The sequence below is a fragment of the Diadema antillarum genome, unplaced genomic scaffold, assembly GCF_040938485.1.
Source record: "Diadema antillarum isolate AM-2024a unplaced genomic scaffold, OU_Dant_1.0 seq00000090_RagTag, whole genome shotgun sequence".
Lineage (NCBI taxonomy): Eukaryota > Metazoa > Echinodermata > Echinoidea > Diadematoida > Diadematidae > Diadema > Diadema antillarum.
In genome coordinates this window covers 480,323-507,186 of record NW_027271180.1, presented here as the reverse complement: position 1 = coordinate 507,186, position 26,864 = coordinate 480,323, and the positions used below count along the sequence as shown (strand labels likewise).

Below are 26,864 nucleotides of genomic sequence, written 5' to 3'. Positions count from 1 at the left end.
ATACACATATCTTAAAGGGATAGTATAGTATTGGTGGAGATGAGCAATGGGTTTTTAACTTTTTGCGAGATACCAAGAAACCACTTATGAAATAGGACAGAGCATACCATTTTAACAGGAATTCAAAGTTTATTTGATGAAAATCGGTTTTGGAATGGCTGAGACATCTAAAACAAAGCGATCCTAATAAAAGGTGTGTCCCACCTTTATTAGGATCTCTCTCTTTTGGATATCTCAGCCATTTCAAAACAAATTTTCATCAAATAAACAGTGACTTCCTCTGGGAATTACATGCTCTTCTATATTTCATAAGAGGTTTCTCATTATCTCACTCACAAAAAAAGTTAGAAACATGAAATTAGGTCTTAACCAAAACTACACGATCCCTTTAAGTAGAAGTTCTACAAGACTACTGGTAAGCTCTGTCCTTTTCTTTTCCCCTTGATTTCGTTTTTCCCCTCTCTTTCTGTCTCGTGGGCACACACAACACACTCACACTCACACACTCTATCTCTCTCCAACCACAACATTCTCACAGCAGTACATGGGACCTTATCAGCTGGGTGTTGGAATGTGGAGTAGTATGCCTGGAATGTCATGAGCAGACCAGACAATGCTGAGCATCACTCTAACAGCAGTGCCCCCCCCACCCCCCTTCCCTTCTCCTCAATGTGAACATCACACGCAGTGAGCAACACAAAACATTGGGAAGAAAAGCTCAAATTTTAGTCTTTGTGGAGAGAGCAACACCAAATCACGGAGAGAACTAGACATCTCAGGCAAAATTTGTTGCCCCAAAAAACATTTTCTATCTTGAAAACATTGAAAGATACAGATCTATGATAACCGTAAAACCAGAAATTTTCGGGTGCAACCTTATTTAGCAAATTTTGTGAGAGCAAAGATTTGCAAGATTAAAATGCAATTTAACGGCAATTTGCAAAAATTTTAAGCCAGGAAAAAGGCCATTGCCTCCAACTGACAAAAAATCCATGGCACAAATATTTCTTGCCTTACAGCAGTAATAAGATATAATGTAAAAGTGGAAATTTCAGCGCATTTCGCGCAACCAGAAACTAACGCAAAAATAAAAGCATGCGCATATTTTTGCATGCCATATGTTCCAGTAGTTGATGTCTTGATTCCGCGGAATTAAAAACATGTGAAACTCTCCTCACCAAGCCAAGCACAAAAAATGAGTCGCACGAAAATATCCTCTTTTACAGTAGCTGGCTTGTAAATAAAAGTGCAATTTCACACAATGTTCAAGTTGGCATCAATGAGTAAAGTAATGTCGAACAAATGGAACAGAGGGAGTTTCATCACAGTCAGATATACATACAGCAATGTCATGGAGTTTAAAGCGTTTTTTTCCCCCAATTCAATAGAATATTCATATATTCAATAACATTAGAATCTTCAATAAATTTTCTGACTGGACAAGAGATAAGACATAAGACATAACTAGACTGTACATGACAGAAATAAAAGTCTGTGTCCTTTGCAGTAAATCACTGTTGTGATAATGTTACAATGACTAGGGGAGAGGTTGTGTATGATTGATTGACGAATAAAATGTGAGTTTTCTACTATCTTTGTATGTATATATATATGGAAGAGCAATTAGCTGAAGATATCACTTCATCTAATCTACATACTGTACGAGCAATTGTAACCAACATCAATGCTACCAGAAAAAACATGACACTTGTCAAATTTGGATAAAACATAGACCATTCTGTGTCTTTGCTTTTCTCTTTACTAAAGTCAACTTAATCGTGGAGTGATTTTAATGTTTGATCTTATTATTCAGTTGAGACTGAGGAAGTAACGAGTATTACTTCTGTTTATATGATAAAAATACCTATAGATAGTGTACAAGAATATCCGGTATGTGAAGATCGGTTTGTCAGTTGGCCATACAACATACAGAAGTCTTGGTATACAGAAGTCTTGGTATAACTGCAGTGAAATCCTCTCTCATCGAATCTGTCATTTAGTTGTGCTATTACCAGTTCCACAAAGAAACCCTACACCATTGTTTCCTTATTCCTATTTACTGCACATGGTTCAAAGGTTACACTTTCAATGGGGAATGATATAGGGAACAATCCTCCCGAAGAAGTCAAGAACTGCATAGCTCTGACTTCACATTGCCACGGCAACGAAGTGATACCCCATCATGACAACTGGTTGGATGCAACCAGGGGATGGGGGCCAAAGCTCGCCGTTCATCGCCCCTAAACCCAGTCACTGGTGGGATTAGATTGCTGCCCCTTGACTTCTGAGAAACACAAGCATCACTGAGACAAGAGGGCCAGAGAGACAGGGAGAAAGAGAGAGGCGAGACTGGGTCTAACCACCCAGAAAATGTCTTTCTGATCGCCTCTGTCGACATGACTAGAGCGCTGCGCGTCTGCTCTTCATGCCACCCAAAGACAGGGACCCTAGGATTCTAATAAGAATAGTGAGATAATCTTACTCTGGTTATTTATAGGGAGCCATAAATTGTGCCTTCATCTATGGTAAAAACTCAGTCTTGAAATCTGTTCTCTTTTCCCTACTATCTTTTGGACCTCAAGGAGTATCAATTTGAAAGCTATTTTGATATGGAGTCCATTACAGAGCCATAAATAAAGGGATTTAAGGAAGAGTAACCAAGATGATTAATATGAGTTTTTTTGGTTGATATTGATAAGGAAACATCTCAGTAGCTTCAGAGTCCTCTTTCAAGCCATTGTACATGTAAGATCCCGGGGTTGATTTACTTTCTTTCTTACAAAATCCTGAAATACGGGTCTCCATCTGAATACAATTCAGCAAAATCAGTTTCTAGATCTCCACAACAAGAATCTGGAAAGTCTTTTGCATGATACCCCATCTCAGAGTCACAATATCACAATACAGGACCCAATACAGGGCCCAGGTGGTTTTCAGAGCAGTGGCATGACTTCTACTTTAGAAAAAGAAAATTTACCTTACGTTACAGCAGCAGCACCTCACAAACACTTCTTAGTAGCATCGTAAGGCAATAAACACCTTCTTTGCACTGAAAAAACACTTGGATATTCAATACGTCTCTTTGCCGCTGAAGTCTAAAATAATGCTTCCCAGGGGGCGTTTCATAATAAAGCTGTTCTTAAAGTTACAAACAACTTAAGAACGACTGGTGATCAGTTCTGATGTGCTATACTTATCAGAATTTCAATAATTCAGCACAAGAACTGATCACCAGTCCTTCTTAAGTCATACGTAACTTTAAGAACAGTGTTATGAAACACCTCCCAGCACCATCCAGGCCAGACACATACAAAAACATTACAGTACAACAATTTGCTCACCTGATTTGTCTAAACTTTTCTGTGATGTCCAGCTCCATCTGTTCAGTCTGCTCTGGCACAAATCTGAACTCCGAGACAAGTTCTGGTCCATGCTCCTCTGGGTCATAATCTCCCAGCTCCGCTGCCATGGAAACAATTCACACAAACTTAGAGAAATGTGGAAAATGATGTTTCCTCCATGACTTATCCATCACAGTTAGTTACGATATTTGAATATAAGAGCGCCCTCCCACTAGCAATGCTACTAACTTTGAAACTTTATATTTCATACTGACAGTGAAAGTATGTCTCATTTCCTAGGCTTTCTCATTTTAATTTTGTGGTACACAGTGAACTCTACAATCTGAAAAGGAATTGCCTTTTGTCAAAGTATCCTCATGCTTCATCATGTCCACATATCAATCATTGATGTTACAATCAATAAATTCAAAATGAAGGTATAACAGTGATATTTGATCACTAATAAATGGCAGAGCACCACATCTTAAGGATAAAACTTATCTTTTGAAGGAAACTGGGTTACAAATGGCCTAAAAGGCAGTAAATCCTGCAGTAATCTATCATACACACAAGCATTATCTTTCAAACAATAGTAACCTTATTGCAACTGATTGAGTGATAATCTTACAGAGATGTGGGTGGGTATACTTACATTGCAGAGCCAGTGCGCATAGTTCAAGGAGTGTATCGTATGATACCTGTAGCCTTCCTGATCGTATGTCTTCTTTTAGTTGTAAGAAAAACAAATACCTGGAAGAAATGATGAACAGACTACTGCATGAATTCAAAAAGAACTAATCATAATTGATTTAAATGAAAGAATTAATGATTTAATGCATGAATGTACTGTACAGTCAGCATTCAGCATATTATATAAAAAGATGTCTAACAAAAATTGTAAAACACATCATTCAAAATTTGATTATCTTCAAAGCAGTTGTTAGAAAAAATATGTATGTTTGTAAGTTATAATCAAATGTAAATAATTTGTTGTTTATAATAGTATACTTCATCATATAGAATTTGTAAGATTTCTGTATTTACATTTTGGTAGTAAAATGAGTACAGATTCTACATTGAAGCTCTAAAATCCTTATTACACACACAAGGAAAATATTATCAAATTTGTTACATGAACTCTCCATAAAGTACATTGCACATCTCCGATACTTTTTCATTTTATTGAAAAACATTTCAAAATGTGCAAATACACTGTATTGATCAGTATGAAACAAATAACAGCATTGGAAGAGTACTGAGACAAACCTTGTGAATTCCTCGTGGAGGTTGTTGGGTTCTGAAGAGTAAAATTTGACACGGAATCGCAATGTGTATGGTGGACCAACTACAATAAAGAGAGAGAACAAAACATAGATTGATGAATAACAGGTGCGATGAACAGAAGATCAATGTAGAAAAATATGTTTATCTGCTTTCATTCAAAGTAACATTGGATGAAGAGAACATGTTACAAAACCAGCTACATTGTAGTTCATTATCAAATGTGGTACAAGATTAGGCAAACAATTTTGTTGTAACTAGGGCATACATATGGTGCAAGCACTCTGTCTTGTTGTGATACTGTATTGCCATGGCTACCACTTATTCATAGGGAAGAAAAAAAATATCCTCCATCACAGTGACATCACTGGAAAATCATCTGACCACAGAAATCCTGACGATGTAAACACAAGAAATTAAATCTTACACAGTCACTCATGGGCACCTCAGAATAGACTTTCTACTTTTAGATGATTATTTATAGTGGCCTATGGAAATCATCCACACGTTTTAAGGGAGTGGAAGAAAAAATGCTCTTCTGAGAGGTCTAGCATTTAACCTGACCTATAAAGTTCTAAGTGTAGACCTGCAGGGGAAAGTTATCTGCACAAGAGCAGTGTAAAAGTGAGCAAACATTCACAGATGAAAAATAAAGTTATGATTCACTACAATTCCTTTCATTAGCTAACAGATACGGCAGCAGAAATTCTTACTGACTTGGAACAGTTGGAGCTCTCATACCAGGATTTTTCTCATTTCTTGCCCCTCTGTCCTATGTTTTACTACTTTTGTTCACAATTGATTGTTCTCCTTTATAGGAGAATTCTTATACATGCTCATGTGCTTATCTTGAGGTTAAACTTACTTTTGACTTGCTTTTTGATGGTCTTTGTTGGATCTAACCAGTGCTGCAATCAAAGAGAACAGAGACAATGATAACTCAACACATTGTAACTCACTGATCATTTACAATCATCAGTTCTCACATTTACATTGTACAATAAATCACTTGCCTAAATATTGTACAGTAATCTCATAGACTTCTCTCTCCATCAAAGTGCTGGTCTATGTTACTTTTTTTTCACATGTGGGTAAGACTATTTTCATAGTTGCTTCATGAACTATGAAACTCTCTGGACTTATCAAACAAGCCAGTGGTCTGTAAAATATGACAATGCATACAAGACACATGTATACCTGATTAGAGAATAAAAAATTCATAAGGGCAAAGTATACTGTAGTTATACATCATGGACAATTGAATTATTGCAGGCAGCTGCGACAATTTCACATTCACATGTCAGTAAACATATAATATGACACTATAGTCTACCTCACTCTATATTTACTTTAGAATCTGGCACAGTTATACTTCAAAATTAAAAATTAAAATATTGTTACAATTTCACACTCATCTCAATCTTCACACTTTTCCCCATCAGAAAACTATATTTGTATAACATTTACATGTACATGTATTATACAGAGTCAAAAATTGCACAGGCTTGATCAGATTTTTTTTCTTTTTAATGGACAGCCTGATTATGATATGAACAGCAGTGTGAAGGAAGAGAGTAATTATGATGTTTTCAGTGATAATGTATACATTGTACGAACATGATGATTTTTGAAACCCAGTTGGCAGGGACTATATAGAATGTACACTGCGTACAGTACGCGCAATAAGAAACGCCTCCGTCAATTTCGTTTTCCAACGAAAGTTCGTTATCGATCCAGTAGCAACGAAATCTGGACGAAATTTGGACGAACTTTCGTTATCGATCCAGTAGCAACGATTCTGACGCTTTGTGGACGCTTTGTGGACGCATTTCACGCACGACCGCCCGCTCAATTCCGTTCGGCAAATGCGTTGCTCGTTCGGAAAATGCGTGTTCGGAGCTCGGCAGTTTCGTCCAAATTTCGTTAGAAGCGTCCGTGATCCAAGGCGCACATGGAATACACGTGTGTGTAGTGGCCACATCCACTAGCCAGCCGGCAAGAATCACACTGCAAGACTCAGCAAGTAGCACAGCGGTCGGAATGAGAACTGTAGACAGGCGTGGAATTCACCTGATACACATGATAATATTAAAATGGTAACATGTATACATATATCGATGCCGTTTTCATTGAAGCAATTTGTAAAAGTTTTAGTTTCCCTTACCCTAGCTGTAAGTACGGTACCGTTATCACTGCATTTAGTAAGTCACCTGATACATCCATTTCATGCTGCTGGCTGCATGTAACCGTATTAACCAGGGAAAGTGCACGTGGTGGGAAAGGCGAGTGCGCCGTGTGTGCGTCGCCATTGCTATGGCATGGCTCGCTCGCCTGAACCACGTTCTGTGGGCTGAACCAGGCAGGTGAGACTGGCTGAACGAAACAGAGATATGTACGATGTACTAGTACGAGTAGTTCACGTGGTGTTTTTTTTTTTTTTTTTTACAAGCAGAAAATAAACAACTGTTGATCATGAAATAGACTAAATTACCAATCAGAGATCATTCGGGTTCATAGTATTTAAGAGAAATCACGCAATTTTGGCGAGCGGGAACCCACAGGAACCTTATCGTAGACTGCCGACCAAAAAGAAAATGGTTTCACTAAAATTGCGTGTACGTAAAATCTATTTGAGTATTAGAAAGAAAATTAACCCCCAAAAGAGGAAAAAAGAAATTAGAAGGATTTGTTCGCCGTTATTTGGTCATTAAATATATTTTCTTTCTTCAGCAATTGCGCGTTACATTGCCCGTTTTTTTATTGAATCAGAAAAGCAAAAAAAAAAAATTTAAAACAAGACAATAAGTTTAATTCTTAGTTTCATATCGTTTATTTCTTTATTGGACAGAGAGATAATTCAGACGGTACGTGGAATTTTCAAAGCGACTAATTCTGACTGATTCTTAGTTTGACTAAGCTCTTTCTTTCTTTCTTTCTTTCTTTCTTTCTTTCTTCTTTTTTTTTTTGGGGGGGGGGGTGAGGGTCATGTTCGTTGTACCCATGCACCCATATAAAGGTTCGTTAGTACGAAAATGAAACGTTCAGATACACGCGACTTCCCTACACGAAATACTAGTATAGATGTTCGTAAATGTGATAGTCAAATTATATTATGATTCATAATCCGAAAATGCACGAATGTTTGTGATTGGGTAGGTGCGTTATTGTCGGATAAGCAAACCTTCGTAGTACTGTAGTATCGAGCCTTTTGTATTCACGGATAAACGAACTTTTGGAATAATGAATTCTATATTAGAGCAAGACAATAAGTTTAATTCTTATATACTTGTAGTATGACATCGTTTATTTCCTAGTTGTGAAGCGGGAAGCGAGAGATAATTCTGAAAAGAAGTATAATATACAGACGGAACGTGAAATATTCAAAGCAGCTAAATGAGATTAAATCTTAAGTTGTTTATTTGTTTGTTAGCTTTCTTGTTTGTTGTTATGCTCAAGTGTTGGTGTAATACTTTTTTTTTTTTTTTTTTTTTTTTTTTTTTTTTTTTTTTTTTTTTTTTAGGGGGGAGGCATTTTTGTAGTACCCACGTAAAGTTCGCTGATGCGAAACTGATAAAATGTTCCGTAACACGCAAATTCCCTACACCTTGCAGACGTTCGTACCTAGTGTGAAAATAAAATCTATTATTTTTTTTTTTTGTCATTGTTCGATTAGCAAACCTTCGGAGTGTCAATCCTTTCGTTTTCGGATAAACGAACTTCCTTTACTCACAACACCACTTTCAGAGTAACAAACTAGTCATTATTTTATTCGGGAATTTTTTTTTTTATTTTATTTGGGAATACTAGTAGTTCAGGAAAGAAATATAGAAGGGAGGAATCCCAAACACGCATATTCCGTGTGCCTACTCATGTTTGTTGATATGCTGCGGCTAAGGGCCTATAATATTGGAGGTCGTTTCTCATACCTCTCGTTTGGTATACGATTTCTTTCGTTTCATATCACTTAATTTGTTCCCTTTATATTCTGAAATATTTAAAGGTAATTCTTTCAATTGCCTCGCACTGTGTACATATGCATTTTAGTAACGGCGATTTCCCGCTTTGCTGCAGTATTTCGAAGGGTGTTTGATCCCAGCCGCTTCGGTGTGCTCTGTGGTAATGTTTATGTAGTTGTCGGGGAGGTTGTTGATACTTTGTTTGTTGTCATTTATTTTCGTACAGGCAGGGGCGGATCCAGGAATTCTGTAATATTTCTGGTGCCACTTCCGGGTTTCACTTCTTTTTTTTTTCTTTTCTTTTAACGATAAATAAAGGGGGCGTGCGCCTCATGCGCCCCCTCTGGATCTGCCACTGCTACGTGTTTATCTCGAGTGATGGTGATCGTGTTTCTAAATGTTTATAAGAAAAGGACAAAATTATCGGAGTGATGCCTGATGATGGTGATGATAATCAACGATGCTGATGTAAAAGACGGCTTGCTGTGGATGCTGAGCGTACGTGCCCTTCGTTTATTTAAATGAGTTTTCCCTCTTTTACTCTTCTTTCCCCTCCCAAGAATGATAAAAAAGAAAATACCTACACCTCACAACAAAAGGAACCACGTGTGAACAACCATCATCAAGTTCAACCTAAATGTTCATTATTAGCAAAGAATAAGGGGGAAACACAAGTGACGGAAAATAATAGAAGCGACGAGATTGTCTTCTTGTGTAATGCGGTCTCTTGGGATTGGAAAAACCCCACCCTCTCCCTTTGTGGAAATTTCCACAAAACCAGGTGCGTGCCAGACCCCAGGTGCCAGTCGAAAGAATGCGCGCACTGGTCTAATATCGATCGAAGAACTCGCTGGTGAGTTGAGTTAAAGGAATCATTGCAAAGATGTTCTGATTCTTTCGCCTTTCTTTAGGCGCATACATCGAACCGTCGATTATTGTGTACTTGATCTAAGTACAATGCATTTATATGTTCCCGAACTGTTAAAAGGAATTTATTAATCACTCAAAAATGCAATCACAGAAATATATGAAATGTCTCATATGCCTAGACAAATTCACTGCGATGTCCTATGTGATGCAGCCACCACCCGATTAAACAGCAAAATTATGACAATTAATTTCACGCTCATCAAAACTGCCTATTACTTTTCATTATATGAATTTTGGTTATCAACACTCGTTCGTGGATTTGTTTATTTGCATGTTTTGTGTGTATTATTCTTCGATCCTGAAAGACGTAATAATCATTCGCATCGAACGTAAACTGTTTACCGTAACTAAGCCTATGGCGCATTCTATCCATTAAACTTGCAGTAGCACATGGTGCATTCCTTTGAACCACGTGTTTCCCATATCGGCACATCTGCAAACACATTAGCGATCATCGTTATGGCGAACTTTCCGATTACAGTCAGGGGAGAAGAAATCGTAATACTGTACATGTACTTACGAAAGTGATTATGCTTAAGATCAAATAAAATGAAGAAGCTTGAAAACAACTTGGCAACACTCAATCAAGTTTTGCATTCTCTCACACAAACTCTCTTGAGAAAATGAAAGCATTCCCCCTCCCATGCTAGATAATGAAGTTTCCATTACTACAGCCCCGCAAGTTTTGGGAGTGTACATGAATGTTTTTAGGATAGAGTCAAAAGGGACCTAAGCTTTCGATCATAGCAGAATCTTCGTCAGAAGCAAAATGGCAAATAGGAAGAAAAAGCAACCACGTATGTAAAGCGACTTCACACAACAAGAACAGTCAGGAACAGGCAAGGGACACGAAACAAAGAAAACAAAAGGAGAGGGTAGGTCAGGATGTCATGGGCAAGAAGCCCAACAGGTAAAGGGAGGGGGATTAGAGCAGGAGGATGGACAGACAAAAGGCAGGGGAAGGTTAGTAATAGTCGTGAGGGCCAGGGGGCAACCATTGAAGGAAAAGGATGAATATGGAGGCAACATCAAACAAGATAAGGAACAACAGAGAGATAAAGAAAGGTAAAGAGTGAAATAGCAACAGCAAAGGGGGGGGGGGTGAGCAAACAGCAAGCCCTAGAAAGGATCTGCACAAGTACCAAGAGGAGGCAACAAAATGAAAGTGAGAGTCAATCAACAAATGCAATTAACCATATCAAAGTATGGTAATAATGATACAGCAATAATGATGATATTGACAAAACAAACTAGAATAATAATCATTAAAGCACATAAAAAAAGGGGGACACAAAGTCCATGGGAGAGAAAACGTATACAGTGTACTTGCAAAGCAAGTATCAATAGGCAAATTAAATACGTTTCAAAGAGCTGGTTCATATGAAATCACCTTTGATTTATGATTTTACAAACGAGAATTTTCATCGCTTTCCTATTTCTTTTATTACTTTAGTAATGTCATGATATTTCATGATGGTATGTGTTCTGTCTTTACATGGCAAGATAGGGTTTTTCTTTTCCATCCAGGGTCAAAGAAGAAAGTGATAGAAAGATAATTGAAAGGATAGAATGAAACACCTACTCAGCAGGCTCTTGATATAACACAAAAGCAATTCATCAGAAATGCAGTACAGTTCTAAATAATTTATCAGTGGAAAAATGAGCAAAGAAAATGGGATTTCGAGTTAAAAAGGAGTAGGAACATCGCAATTGACAGACTTGGGCTTGATGTGCAAACATATTGTCTAACTTCTGGTTGAGTTTCTTCAGAGACATAAATTTTGGTAGCAGTAAACCAGAGTGAAAAAGGCAAAAGGATACAATTAAATGAAAAAATAAAATGCAGGTCTCTAGACCACTCCAGTGCACGATCGAGCGAGCCAACACTAAAACCGCCCCCAGGGCCAGGCCATGTCGTCAGTGTCACTCTCGTCTTACAGGCCTACATTGTACATGTGTAGGCTACTCGTTTCGTACTCGTCATCGCCAACGACAACGTCATGATGGTCGGTCACACGAAATAAATTGCATCATCAAAAGAGCTCGTATATCAACACCACTAGATAGTAGAATCATTATTATTATCACTATCATTCCAGTCAATCTCATCCACCGCGAAACCCTCAAAATCCCTCTCAAAACAAACCTGTAAACGATTCAGACATCGCAGACCTAGCTACACATCTGGCACACAAAAATGAAATGGAGGTGGAAAACTACGATGAATACACAAAAACTATCGACGATGGCATTTTACCGTAGCAGAAAATACACAGAGTATCTTGCACCGGAAAAAAAAAATGGATGTGGAAAACTACGATGAGGAAAACTAGGTGAAAACCCGATGCGTGAAGACGAACGATGAAGACACTTTACGGTAAAAATACTTACACGGAAACAAACGAGTGGGTACAAGGTCCTCGCACACACGAAGATAATCGACAAATCGTTCAATCGAAAAACTCAACAAACACTCGAACAAAAACTCACCCCAAATTGTTGCAAACAAGGTAATCACTTAATAAAAATGAGAAAACTAAACTCTCAGAAGTATGATTGTACTCTGAAAAGAAAGGGATACAATGATACGAAAGCAAAAGAGAGAAAAATGAGAGAAATGGACGGGAAACCTAGACAACTTCGACGAAGGGAGAGCTAGCGATTCGCGATTCGAGCTAACTTTGTATACAGTGTAGCTGTGTGTGTGATGTGTACAGAGGGTTGAAAGCGTTGAAAGGGTTGAAAGCGTCGAAAGCGTTGAAAGCGTCCACAGCTTCGGAAAAGCGTTCGGGGATTTCGTTGAATTCGTTGAATTCGTCCAAAATCCGTCCATGAAGTCTGGACGCAAAAAGCGTTGAAAACGTCCCCGACGAAATCAACAACGAAAAAAGCGTTGGGACGAAATTTGGACGCACTTTCGTCGGGCGTTTTCTATTGCGCGTACTGTATTTGTTTATAGAAATACCGGTTTGAAAAGTACAACTGATATGTTCACACAAATCAATCACAAGAGCCATTCACAATGATGATGAAAAATCATGATGTAAGAAGCACTTGCAGGCAACATGACGATGATAGTTGCTAAGCAACTGCATCAAGGGTTAGGTTTAACATCGCCAGAAATATCACACACCGGAATGTCAATTTTTTTTTTTACTTTGCTTGGTAGTCATGATTTGCAGTGAGTACCCTCACTGCAGAGAACTTGCCATCATGCATGTGACTTTAATATACAGTTGAACCTCTCGTATCCGGACAAGTCATGACCGGGGCTCATCCGGATAAGGGATTTGGCCGGATATGGGAGACTCAATGCTTTATACATACGTACATATTATATATACATACACATGTACTGATGTAGCCCATTGTAGTACCACATGTAGTAATGTGTATACTGCAACCTTTTCATTGCTACACTCAGTAACAGACCCCAAAATAGAGGTTCGTGTTTGCAAGAATGAAATCATTTTCTTAAATTCTTGGGATGATTTATACCTATTAAATAATTATTAAGAAATGTATCAAGTACATGTAATTCATGTGTGTTTGTGTAACTGTTAGGAGTTCTCAAGGAGTTGGGAATCCCCCTTTCCTCCCATAATTATATTTTTTTTAAAAATCACGGCGAGATTGCGTCCGTATAATAGAGAGATCCGGATAAAGGGAGGCCGGATAAGAGAGGTTCAACTGTATGCTAAATTTAGAGATCTCTTCCCACTTGTGAAATTACATGAATTACAGATCTGTAGCTGGCAAGACTGCTGTTTGCAGAAACCACACAGGCAAAGTATGACAGTAAAACTTCAACATTTTCTCATGTCAGCAACATCACACTTGTTTTTCTTTTATCACCCAAAGTAAACGTCAAATACCACATTTTTTTTTAATGCTAAGTACTGTATATTGTGCTGAGAATGGGCCAAAGCACTCACTTGTGATGATAAAGTTGATAACAAAATATTGTGAGGTCTCACACACATGTAAATGGACATACCATACACGTATCTTGATAAAGAATACCATGTATAATTACCACCCTCTAGACTATTTCAACTTTAAAATTCAAAGTATTCTGGAAAGAAGCAAGCTCTAGGCAAAAAAACCAAACAAACAAACATACAAAGGTAAATTACAACTTCGCAGTTCCACGTTAACATTACATGATGAGATTGTACACTGTGGAAAACGTCTGAATTTAATGTCAGCATTTTGAGACTACAAAGTACCAAGTGAACAAACTAGCATTTCCCTCAGCTGGTTCCCAGATTTGGTGTATACATTGTATGACACGTGTCAGTCGCCCCCCCCCCCTTTCTTCTGGCTTCCCGACCCCCTGGGGACAGGACCTCGACTTGACCTTTTCCCCATGAGGTCAAGGTGTTATCAACTGATCTACTCTTTAAAACAGGGAGAAGGTGAAAGCAGCACCCACAATGGCTATAGTCTGATCAAGAAATATTAAAGGATCTAACTCTAAGGCTTCATTTACTCTGTGAGTCACTTACAGCACAAGGAGAATAGTGGCAGCCATTACAGCTGCTGGTACAACCTCTATGCATTGTTTAGGCCCTGCAAGTGGCCAAGAACATCCCCGTTTAAAATATGAAATGGTGAGCTGAAAAAAACTGACTTTCCCATCAGCACGTGAAATTTACCAAGTACTGGTTGCACCTCCAAAATTTCAGGTAGGGAGTAGAAAGTTGTAAAACTTGAGCTTAACTACAGCTGTAGATCACCAAACTATCCATCTAAACACCCCCTTTTAGGCTGCATTGTATATTCTATGTGTTGATAACAACACAGGGTGAAAGGTGTCAGTAACAAATCACAGGTTGGCACTTCACAAGATTAAATTCATGATCTTCACGTTTATTTTTTCTGGGAGATAAGAAATGAAATCGCTCAGCATGAGATCAATAAATCATGAACACAGAACTTTTGAAAGAACATAAAATCACATCTTTAAATACTGAATGTCATCTAGTCAAACACTATAAGGCTAAAATCCCTATTGCAGAGACTGTAATAATAAGAAGAGAAAATTGATAAATTTTCTGAAATGAAGCAAGTTGAATAAATTAATTCTCACTTCATTTTGACATAAATAGAGGGGGGGGGAATAGATACACAACCTTTGTATCTTTTCCCTTTGATTGTAAAGGAAAATTCTGAATAATGATAGCTTTATCACCTGTACTGTTGCTGCCATTATTTTTCTGACCAACTCAGACCATTGAGCCATAACTTCCTACATTCTATTTTTAGGTATGACATCACCAACTGCTTGTTGGTGGTTCATAAGCTTCTGAAGGACACTGCACTTTTTTATGGCCGATTCAAACATTTTAAAACATGAAAGTTTTGTTAGTCAAAAGCCCCTGGTTTAAAATTTCTTTCAGTGACATTAAAATATGAAATGAAAATGACATAAAACTGCTGGACTTATACCAACACAGAAAAGTTATTTGCATAGTAAATTATCTCACAAAGTTTAAAAATGAATTTTTACATTACACTCCAATATGACAGGTGTAAGAATCATTTTGCATCAACCGTATTTCTTTAAACACAATGTCCTGTGAATGATGGCTACTGCTATCATAAACAATCACTATGTCACAAACCAATGCCTGGGAAAAATACAAAATGCTAAAATATTAAAAAGATAAAAAGTAATTAATTCCAACAGTGATAGATGATTATTTTTTACTTGCAAAATCATTTCTGCGGCCAAATTTGCATTTATTTAAAATAAAAAAAGCAAAGCAGAAAAAAACAACAACACAACACTGTACAATATGGCACGTGTGACTGATAGCTGTGCGGACAGTGTGAACTATTGCAGTGGACCAGCTAAAAGTGAACACACTTAAAAATCAAGCTAAATACAATTTGAACTATGAAAGCTATTAGCACAAGCATGGGCATACATGTATGAGACAACATATTGTCACTGAGATCGTTCTACATATCTGCAAATATGCAAAATTTTTAAAAATGGCAAATGTATCCTCATTTCTTTACAATTCTGTCTGCTTTCTTTCAGACTAGATGAGCACTATAACAAACAATCAAAACATGAAGCAGCATTGCCTTTGAAAAGCTAACATATGATGTCAGAATAGATGACATCCATACATGTAAATGTTTCTTTCCTTATTGATTATCATCATTATCTTTTGTAATGGGAATGCACCAACACAAAGCTCAAACCAGTGCCAATAGACACAACAGAAACACTGCAGGGCTGTTTAATCCTAACTGTCACTCTGTCTCTACATTCTTTTTATCTTAAAGGTGCATAGTCCCGGTAGTGTAGAGGGCGGTGTTGATGATACTGCCGATCACCGCTAGCATTGATACGAAGATTACCGAAGTTGAGCTGTCATCGAGAGTAAAGTGCATAGGTGTTGCTACATTGTAAGTAACGTTGCCTTCGTTGTCTTCTCTGCGCATCGCGCAGTCTGTAGTAATGCCAGGGTGCATGAATGTGCTTGTTATTATGACATCACAAAAGAAGTTTGCTAAAGCTGTCACCCCCCTCAGCCGAATCATGAGCCGAACTGTGATCGGACCACTGACAACAGTGAATCGGACTTCTTCGGACTCGGGGAAGGGGGCCAAAGTGTCAAAGAGGAGTCGATAGCATAGGTCTCTATAGGAAACTTGCGCCGTGCGCCCGCGTACGCATTTGACTATTAAAAACACCGGGACCATGCACCTTTAATTTCGGAGAATTTCAGCCTCGAAATGGAATGGGTATCTTGATATAATACAAAGAGCAACTTTTGATCATTCTTTTATCTGATGCTTTTGTGCGGCTAAATGCCTCTGCAGATTTAAAAAACAAATTGACGATATGAAAAAAGATACCTTAGGGTCAAACTTTAAGAAAATTGCAAATATTGAGAATGCTACATCCAATTTCAACAAAATGTACTTAAGTGTATGTTATTCACCAATCAGTACATCTGCTGACTCGCTTTGGCCATCAATCTTTATCACAGATGCATTCATGAGGAAATGTGATGGCATCATGCCTGAATGGATCTTGTCACATCAAAGCCAAACTGCGCAGGATTCATATCATGGTAACACAGAAGATTGGCATGTCATATGTTGGTCCACATCTTGAAATTTGAGCATGTTGCAAGCTTAGAATGTGAGAGTACTGCGGATATTGTACGTGCAGGGATCACGTATCATGAGCGTGTAGCGCGCAATATTTTGCTTCTTATTTCTCATCGTGCTGCTTACGCTCTTTATGTTCTGCCTCATGTTTTGCACACAAATTTTCTAAGTGCAGAAGTTGGAATGTTTCTGCAGTTTTGTACTTGCATTTTTTCCTCTGTTTGAATACATTTTAGTTGAGCATGTCTCCAATTCTCAAGGATGTTGCCAAGCATGTTGCTGGCTTTTGAGGATGTTGCACAAGAATTCAACCATGTTGCCTCAACACGCTCAAACCCCTTGTGGGCTACCCTGATGTCAAATATGAGCGCATAGGCACAATACTGTAAGGTTCAAAAACAGACATGTCTTTAAAATGACAAAATATGAGTGAAATGAAGTTAAGAATATGATTCCAAATTTCAAACTAAGTCTTTTCTTTTATAAAGTCTCTTTGACTTGTAGTGAAAGCCGGAGTTAAAGATGATACAGCCCCAAACGTTGGTGTACTGTGAAGAAATTGTGCGCTACTTCCAACATCTTTTCACCATTTCAGTGCATGCCAATAACTGATGCTTCCCTGATAATGTAACACATAATGTCATGGTACTGAGTGAGACACACTTACGTGCTACAAACATCACAACTGACAAAGAATGGGCAGCGGGTGATTTTTAACAAAAAAATGAAAATATAAATATGTTTCTATCACTATACCTCGTTCTCACGGGTAGGTATGCTGTAACCATATGGAACATTCGCTTCCTCATACTGTTCCCATGGAAACAAAGACAGACGCAAAGACATGAGATTTTTTACATTACAGGTAGCTTTGCAAAAAAGAAATGATAACAATAGTATTGCTTCCTGCGACACTTTGTGGCTGTGGCATAAAAACTCACATGGCTAAACTTACAGACCTGTACTAAATATCTGTCTGTATTGGTATGGTCCTTACTTATTTCCAAGTATATAACACAAATTTGCTGATTTCACTAATGAATTTTTTTTTCAAACTCTTTATTACACAATCCTTTCAGTCCCTAAAATTATTAAATGTATTATAAATGCAATTTGTCCGTGCCCTCTGAGCTGCTATATTAAGATACTCTTTTAAGCTGCAAGTATGCAGTGTTTCTAATAATAATTCATATTTAAAGGGATGGTATAGCATTGGCTGAGATGAGGATTCAGCATCAAACTTTTTGCAAGATACTTAGAAACCACTTATGAAATGTTCAAGAGCATACAATTCTAAGAGGAATTCAAAATTTATTCAATGAAAATTGGTTTTAAAATGGCCGAGATATCCAAAAACAAAGTAAAACAAAGCAATCTTGATAAAAGGTGGGTCCCAGTTTATTAGGATTGCTTTGTTTTGGATATCTTAGCCATTTCAAAACCAATTTTCATCAAATAAACTTGGAATTCCTCTTACAACTTATGATCTTTCAAGTTTCACATTCAGTTTCACATTATCTCAAAAATCATCATAAAAAAATATTAGACACCTGAAGCCTCTTCTCAACCGTAACTATACCAACCCTTTAGCTGCTAAAGCTACTTGCAAAATAATTCTAACTACTATTGAAGCTTTGTCTGGGCCAGGTTTCATACAAGCAAAACATCACACAGTCTGTGGCCAAACAATGGAGATCTGTACACTTCTGACTATAAATTTGTCAAGAATAGACATGTTTCTAGAGTAAATAACTGCAGAAACAACACTCTACACGTACATGCTTATTGCATGATGGCCTAAATTAATTTTACTGTGTTTGCTTTCCTCTGATGCTATTTTCACTTGGGCTTTTAACTTTTTTGTGAGATACCAAGAAACCACTTATGAAATAGTACAGACCATGCCATCCTATGAGGAGTTTATTTCAAAAGTTTATTTAATGAAAATTGGTTTTGGAATGGCTGAGACATCCAAAAACAAAGTTAAACAAAGTGATCCTACTATAAGATGGGTCCCCCTTTTATCAGGATCTCCTTGTTTTGGATATCTCAGCCATTTCAAAACCAATTTTCATCAAATAAATGCTGAATTCTTCTTGGAATTACACATTCTTTCACATTTCCTAAAATGTTTCTCATTATAGCACCCCCAAATTTTGGAAACCTGAAGGTATGTCTCAACCAAAACTATATGATCCTTTTAAGCCAGTGTGGGCTGTGGTCTTACCTGGACTTGCTGAGTGTCCATATAGCTAAGTCCAAAGTAATCCTTCTCAATGACGTCCAGTGAGTAGTAGACCTGGTCAAATAGTTCCTTGGCTTTGGCTTGTTTCTGCAAGAGACAATCAAAACAGACATCACAATTAGAGGCATTAATGTTAAACCACCAGACAGTAATTCATGTGACATTCAGCATTGCTAGATAATCATTCCAATGCAGCTTGTTGCAGCAGTAGGGATATACATACACTGTAATTATATCACAATTGTACTATACAGAAAACATTTCCAGAAGAAAGTAAGCTGATGATTTCCTGGCTTGGGATTTACCGATAATGATAACAATATTAATAATAACTACAACATAAATAAATGATAAAACACAAAGAAAATTAAAACACAAAAAACAAAGAAAATTATGGCACAAAAACAAACAAACAAACAAACAAACAAAACCCAGAAATAATTATCAAAACATCACTGAATTGACATCAGTAAAATCAATGTAACAATAGTAACTGACTGTACCTAAAAATTAATGAGAGATAGAAGCTAATTGTACAATTGTAGCCTGGACAGGAGCTCTGGTTTTATACGGCAGCATCTGATTTGCTGAGATAATGCTGAAACACCAGATTTTCATGACGATTGCATTTTCTACAGGTGTATGGAAGATATCTAGAGTCCTAGTGAGGTTGACTGTAAGAACAGAATATGCTACAATGTACACCATGTATGTTCCATGTTTGATCAGGTAAAAGTTTATACACAAAGCTCATTCGTGCCATCTCACAAAATCATAAATATCCATAGAAGTTCAAGTGGGGAAAAAAAGTATCCAAACAGAACTAATGACTGGTGAGTTATATTTCATTCGATATAAACCAAACAAAAAAGAACTGAAGGTCAGAAATCTGATGGTCTAAAGTGTGGTATTTGAAGGATATCACTTGGTTGTTGGTACTCTAGGCAAGTCTAACAATGTCTTCATTTAAAAGACCAGGGTGAACAAAATGCACTTTTGACTTCCTTGTTATTTTTCAAACTATACACAGACTTTGATCACAAGAGGACATAAGAATGTAAAATGATAAAAAAACAAAGAAAAGGAATAAAAAGTTCTTCAAAGAATCAAAAAGTAATTTGAGCGGACATTCCATGTAATTACTGCACTTCCTTGAGGCAAATGCAATCTTTATACACTGTGGATTGGAAGCTACTGTACAGGTTACTAACTCCCCCCCCCAAAAAAAAAAAAAAAAAAAAAACCAAAAAACAAAAAAAACAAAAAAAAGACAAAAAAAAACAAAACAAAACATTGAACAAACAAACAAACAAACATATAGGACAATGTGTGCTGATTGGCACAGAAAACCTGAAAGCATTGAAGACTGTCCAGAGTCCCTGGCATAGATGAAAGAGTTCAAGCACAAATGTTTAGGATATCCTTGGGATGCTTGATGACAATTTCACACTCAATGCTTCATTATCTGGCCAACTGCATCAATAACGGCATTGATGAAACAAAAATTCTTTACTGCAGCAGTATCAAGATCTGGCTGAACATGAAATGAACCACCACCTCCTATATCCTTGGATGACTTCAATACATATTCACCAACAATACATGATATGTTTACTGAGCCGTGACATGTATGCACCAGATGTGTATCAAGGTCTTGCTTTTGTCTGCTGGAGGTCTCCTATTTACCCACAAAAAAATGTACAAGTTTGTAGAATGATAACACTGTCGAATGTTTGGCGCCCTAAAGGTCGATATACCAGGGATGAGAGGGGAAAAATATTGACACACTCCAACCGACAAAGTGTAGGGTCAACATCAAGTGCAAAAACCCGAGTATTCATGACAGATGAACGAGACATGTATGGTGTGAAGCTGTGTGTTTGGTACTTGGCTGTAGGTTTATTTAAAAAAAAAAGACTTGCCACATAGACTGATTTCATGCACTGTTTGGAAGGTGCATGTCTAATATCTCTTGCTACAGTCACTGACTAGAATCAAATATCTACTGCATCTTTAAAAACAAATTATGCAATATCAAAATTCTTATGACGTACAACATGCCAAGGATTCTGAAACAAAGGGTTTTGATATTACAGTGATTTTGTTGTTGTTGTTGCTGCTGTAATTTCAAGATTATCATCAACTTGTACTTGCTGGCTATTTTCAGATTTGATGAATCAAAGTCAAAAAGTCGAACACACTGTTTCCTTGCCCTGGGTAAGCTGGCAGAGTGCTTTCTGATCACATCATTGCATAGCAAAAATGTATACATTTGAAAACTATTATTATGGCAACCATCATCCTGATTATATGCATGAGAATATCATCTTGTTCTCAAGCTTCTAAACTATCGTCAGATATACCATCATCATCAGTCGCCTCTGTACTTTCATTTCCAACCATGAATAATGCGCTTACCTGGAAAACTCATCATCAGTGTAATCAACACTGATGAATTACATCAATCATACATCCAACAATCTCAAATCCTCCTCTTGTGCATCACACACCTGTGCAATAATTTATCATCATTATTGTCCACTTTTTGTTGTAGTTGTTGTTTTGGTCATTGCACTATAAACATTACCGGTAGTTGAGTCATCATTGTACAAAGTGTAAATCTCTCTAGACAGACATTTGATTGGTGCACTGCTGACAATGTAGCACCGCATTCTAAGATGAGCTGACTCAGTGGGAATTCCCCCTGACACACCCTGCCTCCCTTGTTAGATGTCAACACTACCTCATTACAATCTCCATGGAGAATGGAGCAATTCAATCATCATCACTAACATTTACGATGTGTGTGCATTCACTGTAATTCACATTGAGGGGGGGGGGGGGATATCTTGCAGTGTTTTGTAACTGTGAATGCAAATCCACCACAAAATACATCACGAAATACCATGGTATTTATGTACATGTAGGGTGGTAATTCAAACTTTGTACAAAATATTGATGTGAGGTTTGATTGTGAATTGTGTCAGAAAATACCGCCGATCATACACTAGTGTATTTCTCACATTACCTGATACATTTCCTGTCCTCTCTCCATAGGAGATACAGCTTGTACTCTATGCACAGGCACACTGCTTACCAGAGATATCATGGTATATCATGAGTGAGAATTATACCAAGTGAAATACCATGGTAACTATGTATCTCCGTGGTATTTTGCCAGTGGCAATGTTGCCAATAAATAAACTCATTATTCAACACCACAGTAATTCAAATATGAATGCATAGTGTACAATCACTCCATTTCAAGAGACACCAGAATACACCCATCCGATGGAAAGCAAATGAATACCAACTCGTATGAGATATGGGTGAGTCAGATTGTTACAAAAATTCCTACAACTAAAGCACTAGCTGTATGCATACATGTAGGACCTACTAAAGAAACCAATTCACCATTTCACCAACATTGTAACACCAGAACACTTGATCACATGAGATAACATGTCTTGATGCTGGCTAGAAACAAACTTGAATAAATCACTAAAACCAGCTGGACACTGAATAAATCACTAAAACCAGCTGGACACTGAATAACCTGTAAAGCACCAAAAATATACATTTTGTGTCCTGTCATTTGGAAACACAAATGGAATTCTTCAATGAAACAGATTCTCAAAATTTGGCTTTAAAACTCATTTCCAACTGGCATTGCACATTTCATGTGATTTCCCCTGTCATATGATCACAGGAGAATGGCGAAATCTCCTTTGGGGTGATTTCCTAAAACTGTAATCTGGTTTCAATGCTATCCTGGCTACAGATGGGCAGACGAATCTATTCATGGGCTATTGTCCACATCAAGCCTATGTAACACATGAAGGGTCAGCGGAGAGGTAAATCCCTTGGACACTGGACCTAGACAGATGTTGGTATAGCTGGTCAGTTTCAAAAGGCTTCTTTATTATGCAAATGAGTCAGAGCCATAAATGCATGCCATGCTATCAGGGGCCTTCTGGTAACTGGTGTCTCAAGAACACTGTATGACTCACCCTGAAGTTTGTACTGTAGACAAACACACTAAACATACAATGAATGTCTACATGTGTAACGTGTGTCTGAGTGTGTGTACTCTGCACATTTTGAATCTGATCCCATAAACTTTGATCCAGATAGATAGAAGGAATGAAGATGAAAAGCAAAGGAGAAGGAAAAGATATGAGAGTGGAGAGAGAGGAAATGGTGACTGCAACCATGGAGCTACATACTTGTGACACTCACTCAAATGGTTTAAACTTCAAGGTTTATTACCAGCAATTTAAGGATTAGTTAGCCTCTATCCAAGGTAGTTACCCTCAATCCAAGGTAGTCTCCCTCTGTACAATGTTATGGGCAGGTTTTCTCCATATAACTTGATTTGAACACGTCTCAACCTTTAACTTTATCTGTAGGCTCCTACATGAAGATTTAGAATAGCAATCTTATATTAAAATGTAAATCACTGTCAGTACTAGTACTCAAAATTAAAGGGACTCCTTGTCACAGAGTCAGACATTTTGGAATGTTTTGTTGATTTTTTTCAATGATTCATACAATTGTATAATTGTCTTTCTGATATCTATGCCTACACTCATATTCATTTAGGTGTGGGAAATGTCCAGTGCCTGAATGGAGTCTTCATTCAGTGTTAGAGTACTGAGGACTCCTTGGCATCATTTTGTGCATTGTATTTTGTGAATAAAACCCAACTTCTTCCTTTTACACCCAAATCTGCAACAACTGAACATTTCTCTTTGCTAACATTTTAATAATTCCAGTATTCTGGGCCTTCATTGTGTTCATTCAGTGATTTCAAGTTTAGCTGACTTGTAGCAACGAAGGAGCTACAAGTAGCCCTGACAGCTATGTACAATATTAGGTTGGTTGGGGTCTTGCGCAGGCTTTCACATAAAAGAACTGTTAGTAATCATGATTTCAACACACGTTTCTACACATGAGTAAAAATACAGGTACATCCATATGTGCCAAGCATTCATGCAAAAACTCAGTGTTCTCACTGACTTCTAACTCCTCGAGACAGCTGCATCACAAACACTACCACCTGTCAATCAGACATGTAACCCTGAATCTGCTTCAATGATGATGAACACATTCATATGCACCATGGTGGAAGTATACATACCTACAAAATCAAAATTGGCTCAGCCTCTTCAATAGTATTTTATTAGGAATGTCAAGCCATTCTGATTACAAAGGGCATGTTTATCAACTCACCTCTGGCGCAGAATTTGGGTTTCCAAACAACTTTCAAGGAGTTTTGGGTAGCTCATATCAAAATGCAAAGCTGTTTTGATACTTTAAAACATGTTTCTGAAACGCTGAAAAAGTGCATTGAGTCAGAAAGGGGTTTCTGTAGGGTTGATAAACTATGCAAAGATGTTTTGAAGCGCGCTTATAGCGCGGACCTGCCCGACCAACCCCTGTCAACTATACATCTCCACTCCTTATGTCAAACTGCACAGCTGCGCAGTGAAAAGGCATCCAAATTGACTCATGACAGAGTTGATATTTCAAATGCAAAAACTCAAAACATGTTATCTGAAAGGTCTTTGAAAATGCGTTTTGATAGTGGGTATTGAAACATGGGAAAGATGATATCAACGCAGACATAGAGGTAATTAGAATCTAGCAAAACTCCAGTGGAAGACAAGTGTAATTTAAAGAGATCGAATAGTTTTGGTTGAGACCTAATTTCAGGTTTCTAACATTTTTTGATGAGATAATAACCTCTTATGAAATATGAAAGAGCATGTAATTTCATGAGGAATTCAACATTTATTTGATGAAAATTGGTTTGAAATGGCTGAGATATATATCCAAAACAGAGCAATTCTAATAAAGTGTGGGACCCACCTTTTCTTACGATAGCTTTTTTTTACTTTGTTTGTGGATGTTTCAGTCATTCCAAACCCGATTTTCATCAAATAAACTTTGAACTCCTCCTAAAATGGTATGCTCTGTACTAGTTCATAAATGTTTTCTTGATATCTTGCAACAAGTTAAAAACCCAATGCTCACCTCCACAAACACTATGCCATCTCTTTAAGTTTGAATTCAGATGTACACGTACCACTATAAATCTATTGGCATGAAAATGTTGAAAAATTGGCTCAAAAACAAGATCTTGGAAAGTATGAAAGCTCTCTATATCTGTCCAAGGGTGCAAGAGTAGTTTGATCAAAAAAGAGGCCAGTTTAACATTTCTCTCATAAATATTTGACAGATTTCCAAATTTTGAAACAGGTCATATTCTGGACCCAATTTGATTTCTCTCTTGACGTCAATCAGGTCAATTAAAGCTGCCTGAACTTGAGGGCCTCCACCATGCATCAATAATCACATGATTGGTGATACCATTATCTGATCAATGGTCTGGATGAAAGGGGGTATGAGAGGAAGTTTGGATGAAAGCATCTAGTGGTTGATAAGTGATTTCGTTCAATGTGGCTGTTGATACCCAATGTAGCTGTTGATGTACTTTACGTATGGTTTCAGCTTCACGAAAATTCTGAACAAGCTAGAGGCAACTTTTTGCCCATACCAATACTCCAGCCATCACAAACTCAGAACAAAACAACAACAAACACACCACAGCAAAAGGTATCCAATAAGTATTCTGGCGGAACTAGAAGTATCGTTTATTTCCTAGCCACCTAAGGGCTTTTTACACTTGTGTTTCTTAACCCCGGACTTTCTCTGACCCAGGACTATCGTTAGTCCCGTACCAATTTTTCAGCTTTTTACACTCGCCAATTAGTCCCGTACTATCTCTTGTCCGGGGCTAAGGAGAAAACTGACCTTTTTACACTCGTATTTCTTAGCCCCGGACTTTCCAAACCACATGAATATTCATAATTACGCTGTGTACTGTACACGTACACGCACGCACCGGCAGCACTTGATTATCTCGTTTCTGATTGGTCAGTGAGGGTCGGACTTCGTCTCCGTCGCTTAGCCCAGGATTATTTTTTCGGTCTGTTTACACTCACTTGCTTGGCACCGCAATTGCGGTGCTAGCACCGCAATTGCGGTGCTAACCCCTGCTATTTTGCAGGGCCAGATAGTACCGTACTATCGGTGGGGCTAGCCCACTTTGGCAAAAACGAGTGTAAACAGAAAGTGGGCTAAGGATAGTCCCGTACCAACGGTGGGGCTAAGGCCCCCCCTTAGCCCCACCGTTGGTCCGGGGCTAAGCAAAATTTTACAAGTGTAAAAAGCCCTCTACAGAGCTTTTTCCAAGCACTCAAAGAAAAAGTTGTTCCAGAGGAAAGAGTCATGTTTCCAGGTAAATCAAATGGTAAAGCCAAAAGGTCCAGCCAATCACTAGGGATAATGTCATAGCCTCAAATAGGGTGGTGGTGCTGCTGTCAGGCATGCTGTATAAAGGTGATGGGTTCAAATGCCAGATTGGTTCTACCTCTTTTCATTTGGTCTGCATGTGCTATGATATACAGACTGAATTTTAATGTCATCTTATGTCAAGTGAATCTACACTGTACAGCAAAATTATGAATGACTGAATACTCTCTCCATAAAATATACCTTCTTTATTCATGTATGAAACTGTTTTTGAGAAACATGAACTTGTTTGGATAGTAAAGTGCTGTTAAAATCTCCAGTTGCATGGGTACATGCTAGTCTATGTAGGAGCCTATGCTCTTAAAACTGTTGAGTTCCATAAAATAACACAAGATAACTTAATACATGTATTATTCAGTATCTGAAAACTTTGTCTGCAAAGTTGAAAAAAAACAATCATTGAAGCCATGAAATATTTTCATAGTATTTGCTATTACGTGTGTCCCACTTCAACCTTAGTAAACTGTGTGACGTTATAAATTTATATGAAATATCCAAATTCCAGATACTGTAAGGGGCCTACATTAAAGCTGTCATATTCATGAGGGATTCATTTTCGTGAATTTCATGAATCACTGCTTGACCGCAAATTAAACCACA

General features: G+C 37.7%; 1 protein-coding gene across 1 annotated transcript in view; it reads right to left on the bottom strand.

Moving 5' to 3' along the window:
• LOC139726581 (uncharacterized) overlaps positions 1-26,864 on the bottom strand; it is an 84,485-nt gene that overhangs the window by 33,124 nt on the left and 24,497 nt on the right. Inside the window, exons 2-7 of the mRNA XM_071637569.1 lie at positions 18,870-18,974; positions 17,399-17,452; positions 5,488-5,530; positions 4,608-4,686; positions 3,994-4,091; positions 3,342-3,462 (exon numbers count right to left, since the gene is read on the bottom strand). Of these exons, the coding sequence (XP_071493670.1) occupies positions 3,342-3,462; positions 3,994-4,091; positions 4,608-4,686; positions 5,488-5,530; positions 17,399-17,452; positions 18,870-18,974 (500 nt within the window). The remainder of the gene's footprint in view (positions 1-3,341; positions 3,463-3,993; positions 4,092-4,607; positions 4,687-5,487; positions 5,531-17,398; positions 17,453-18,869; positions 18,975-26,864) is intronic.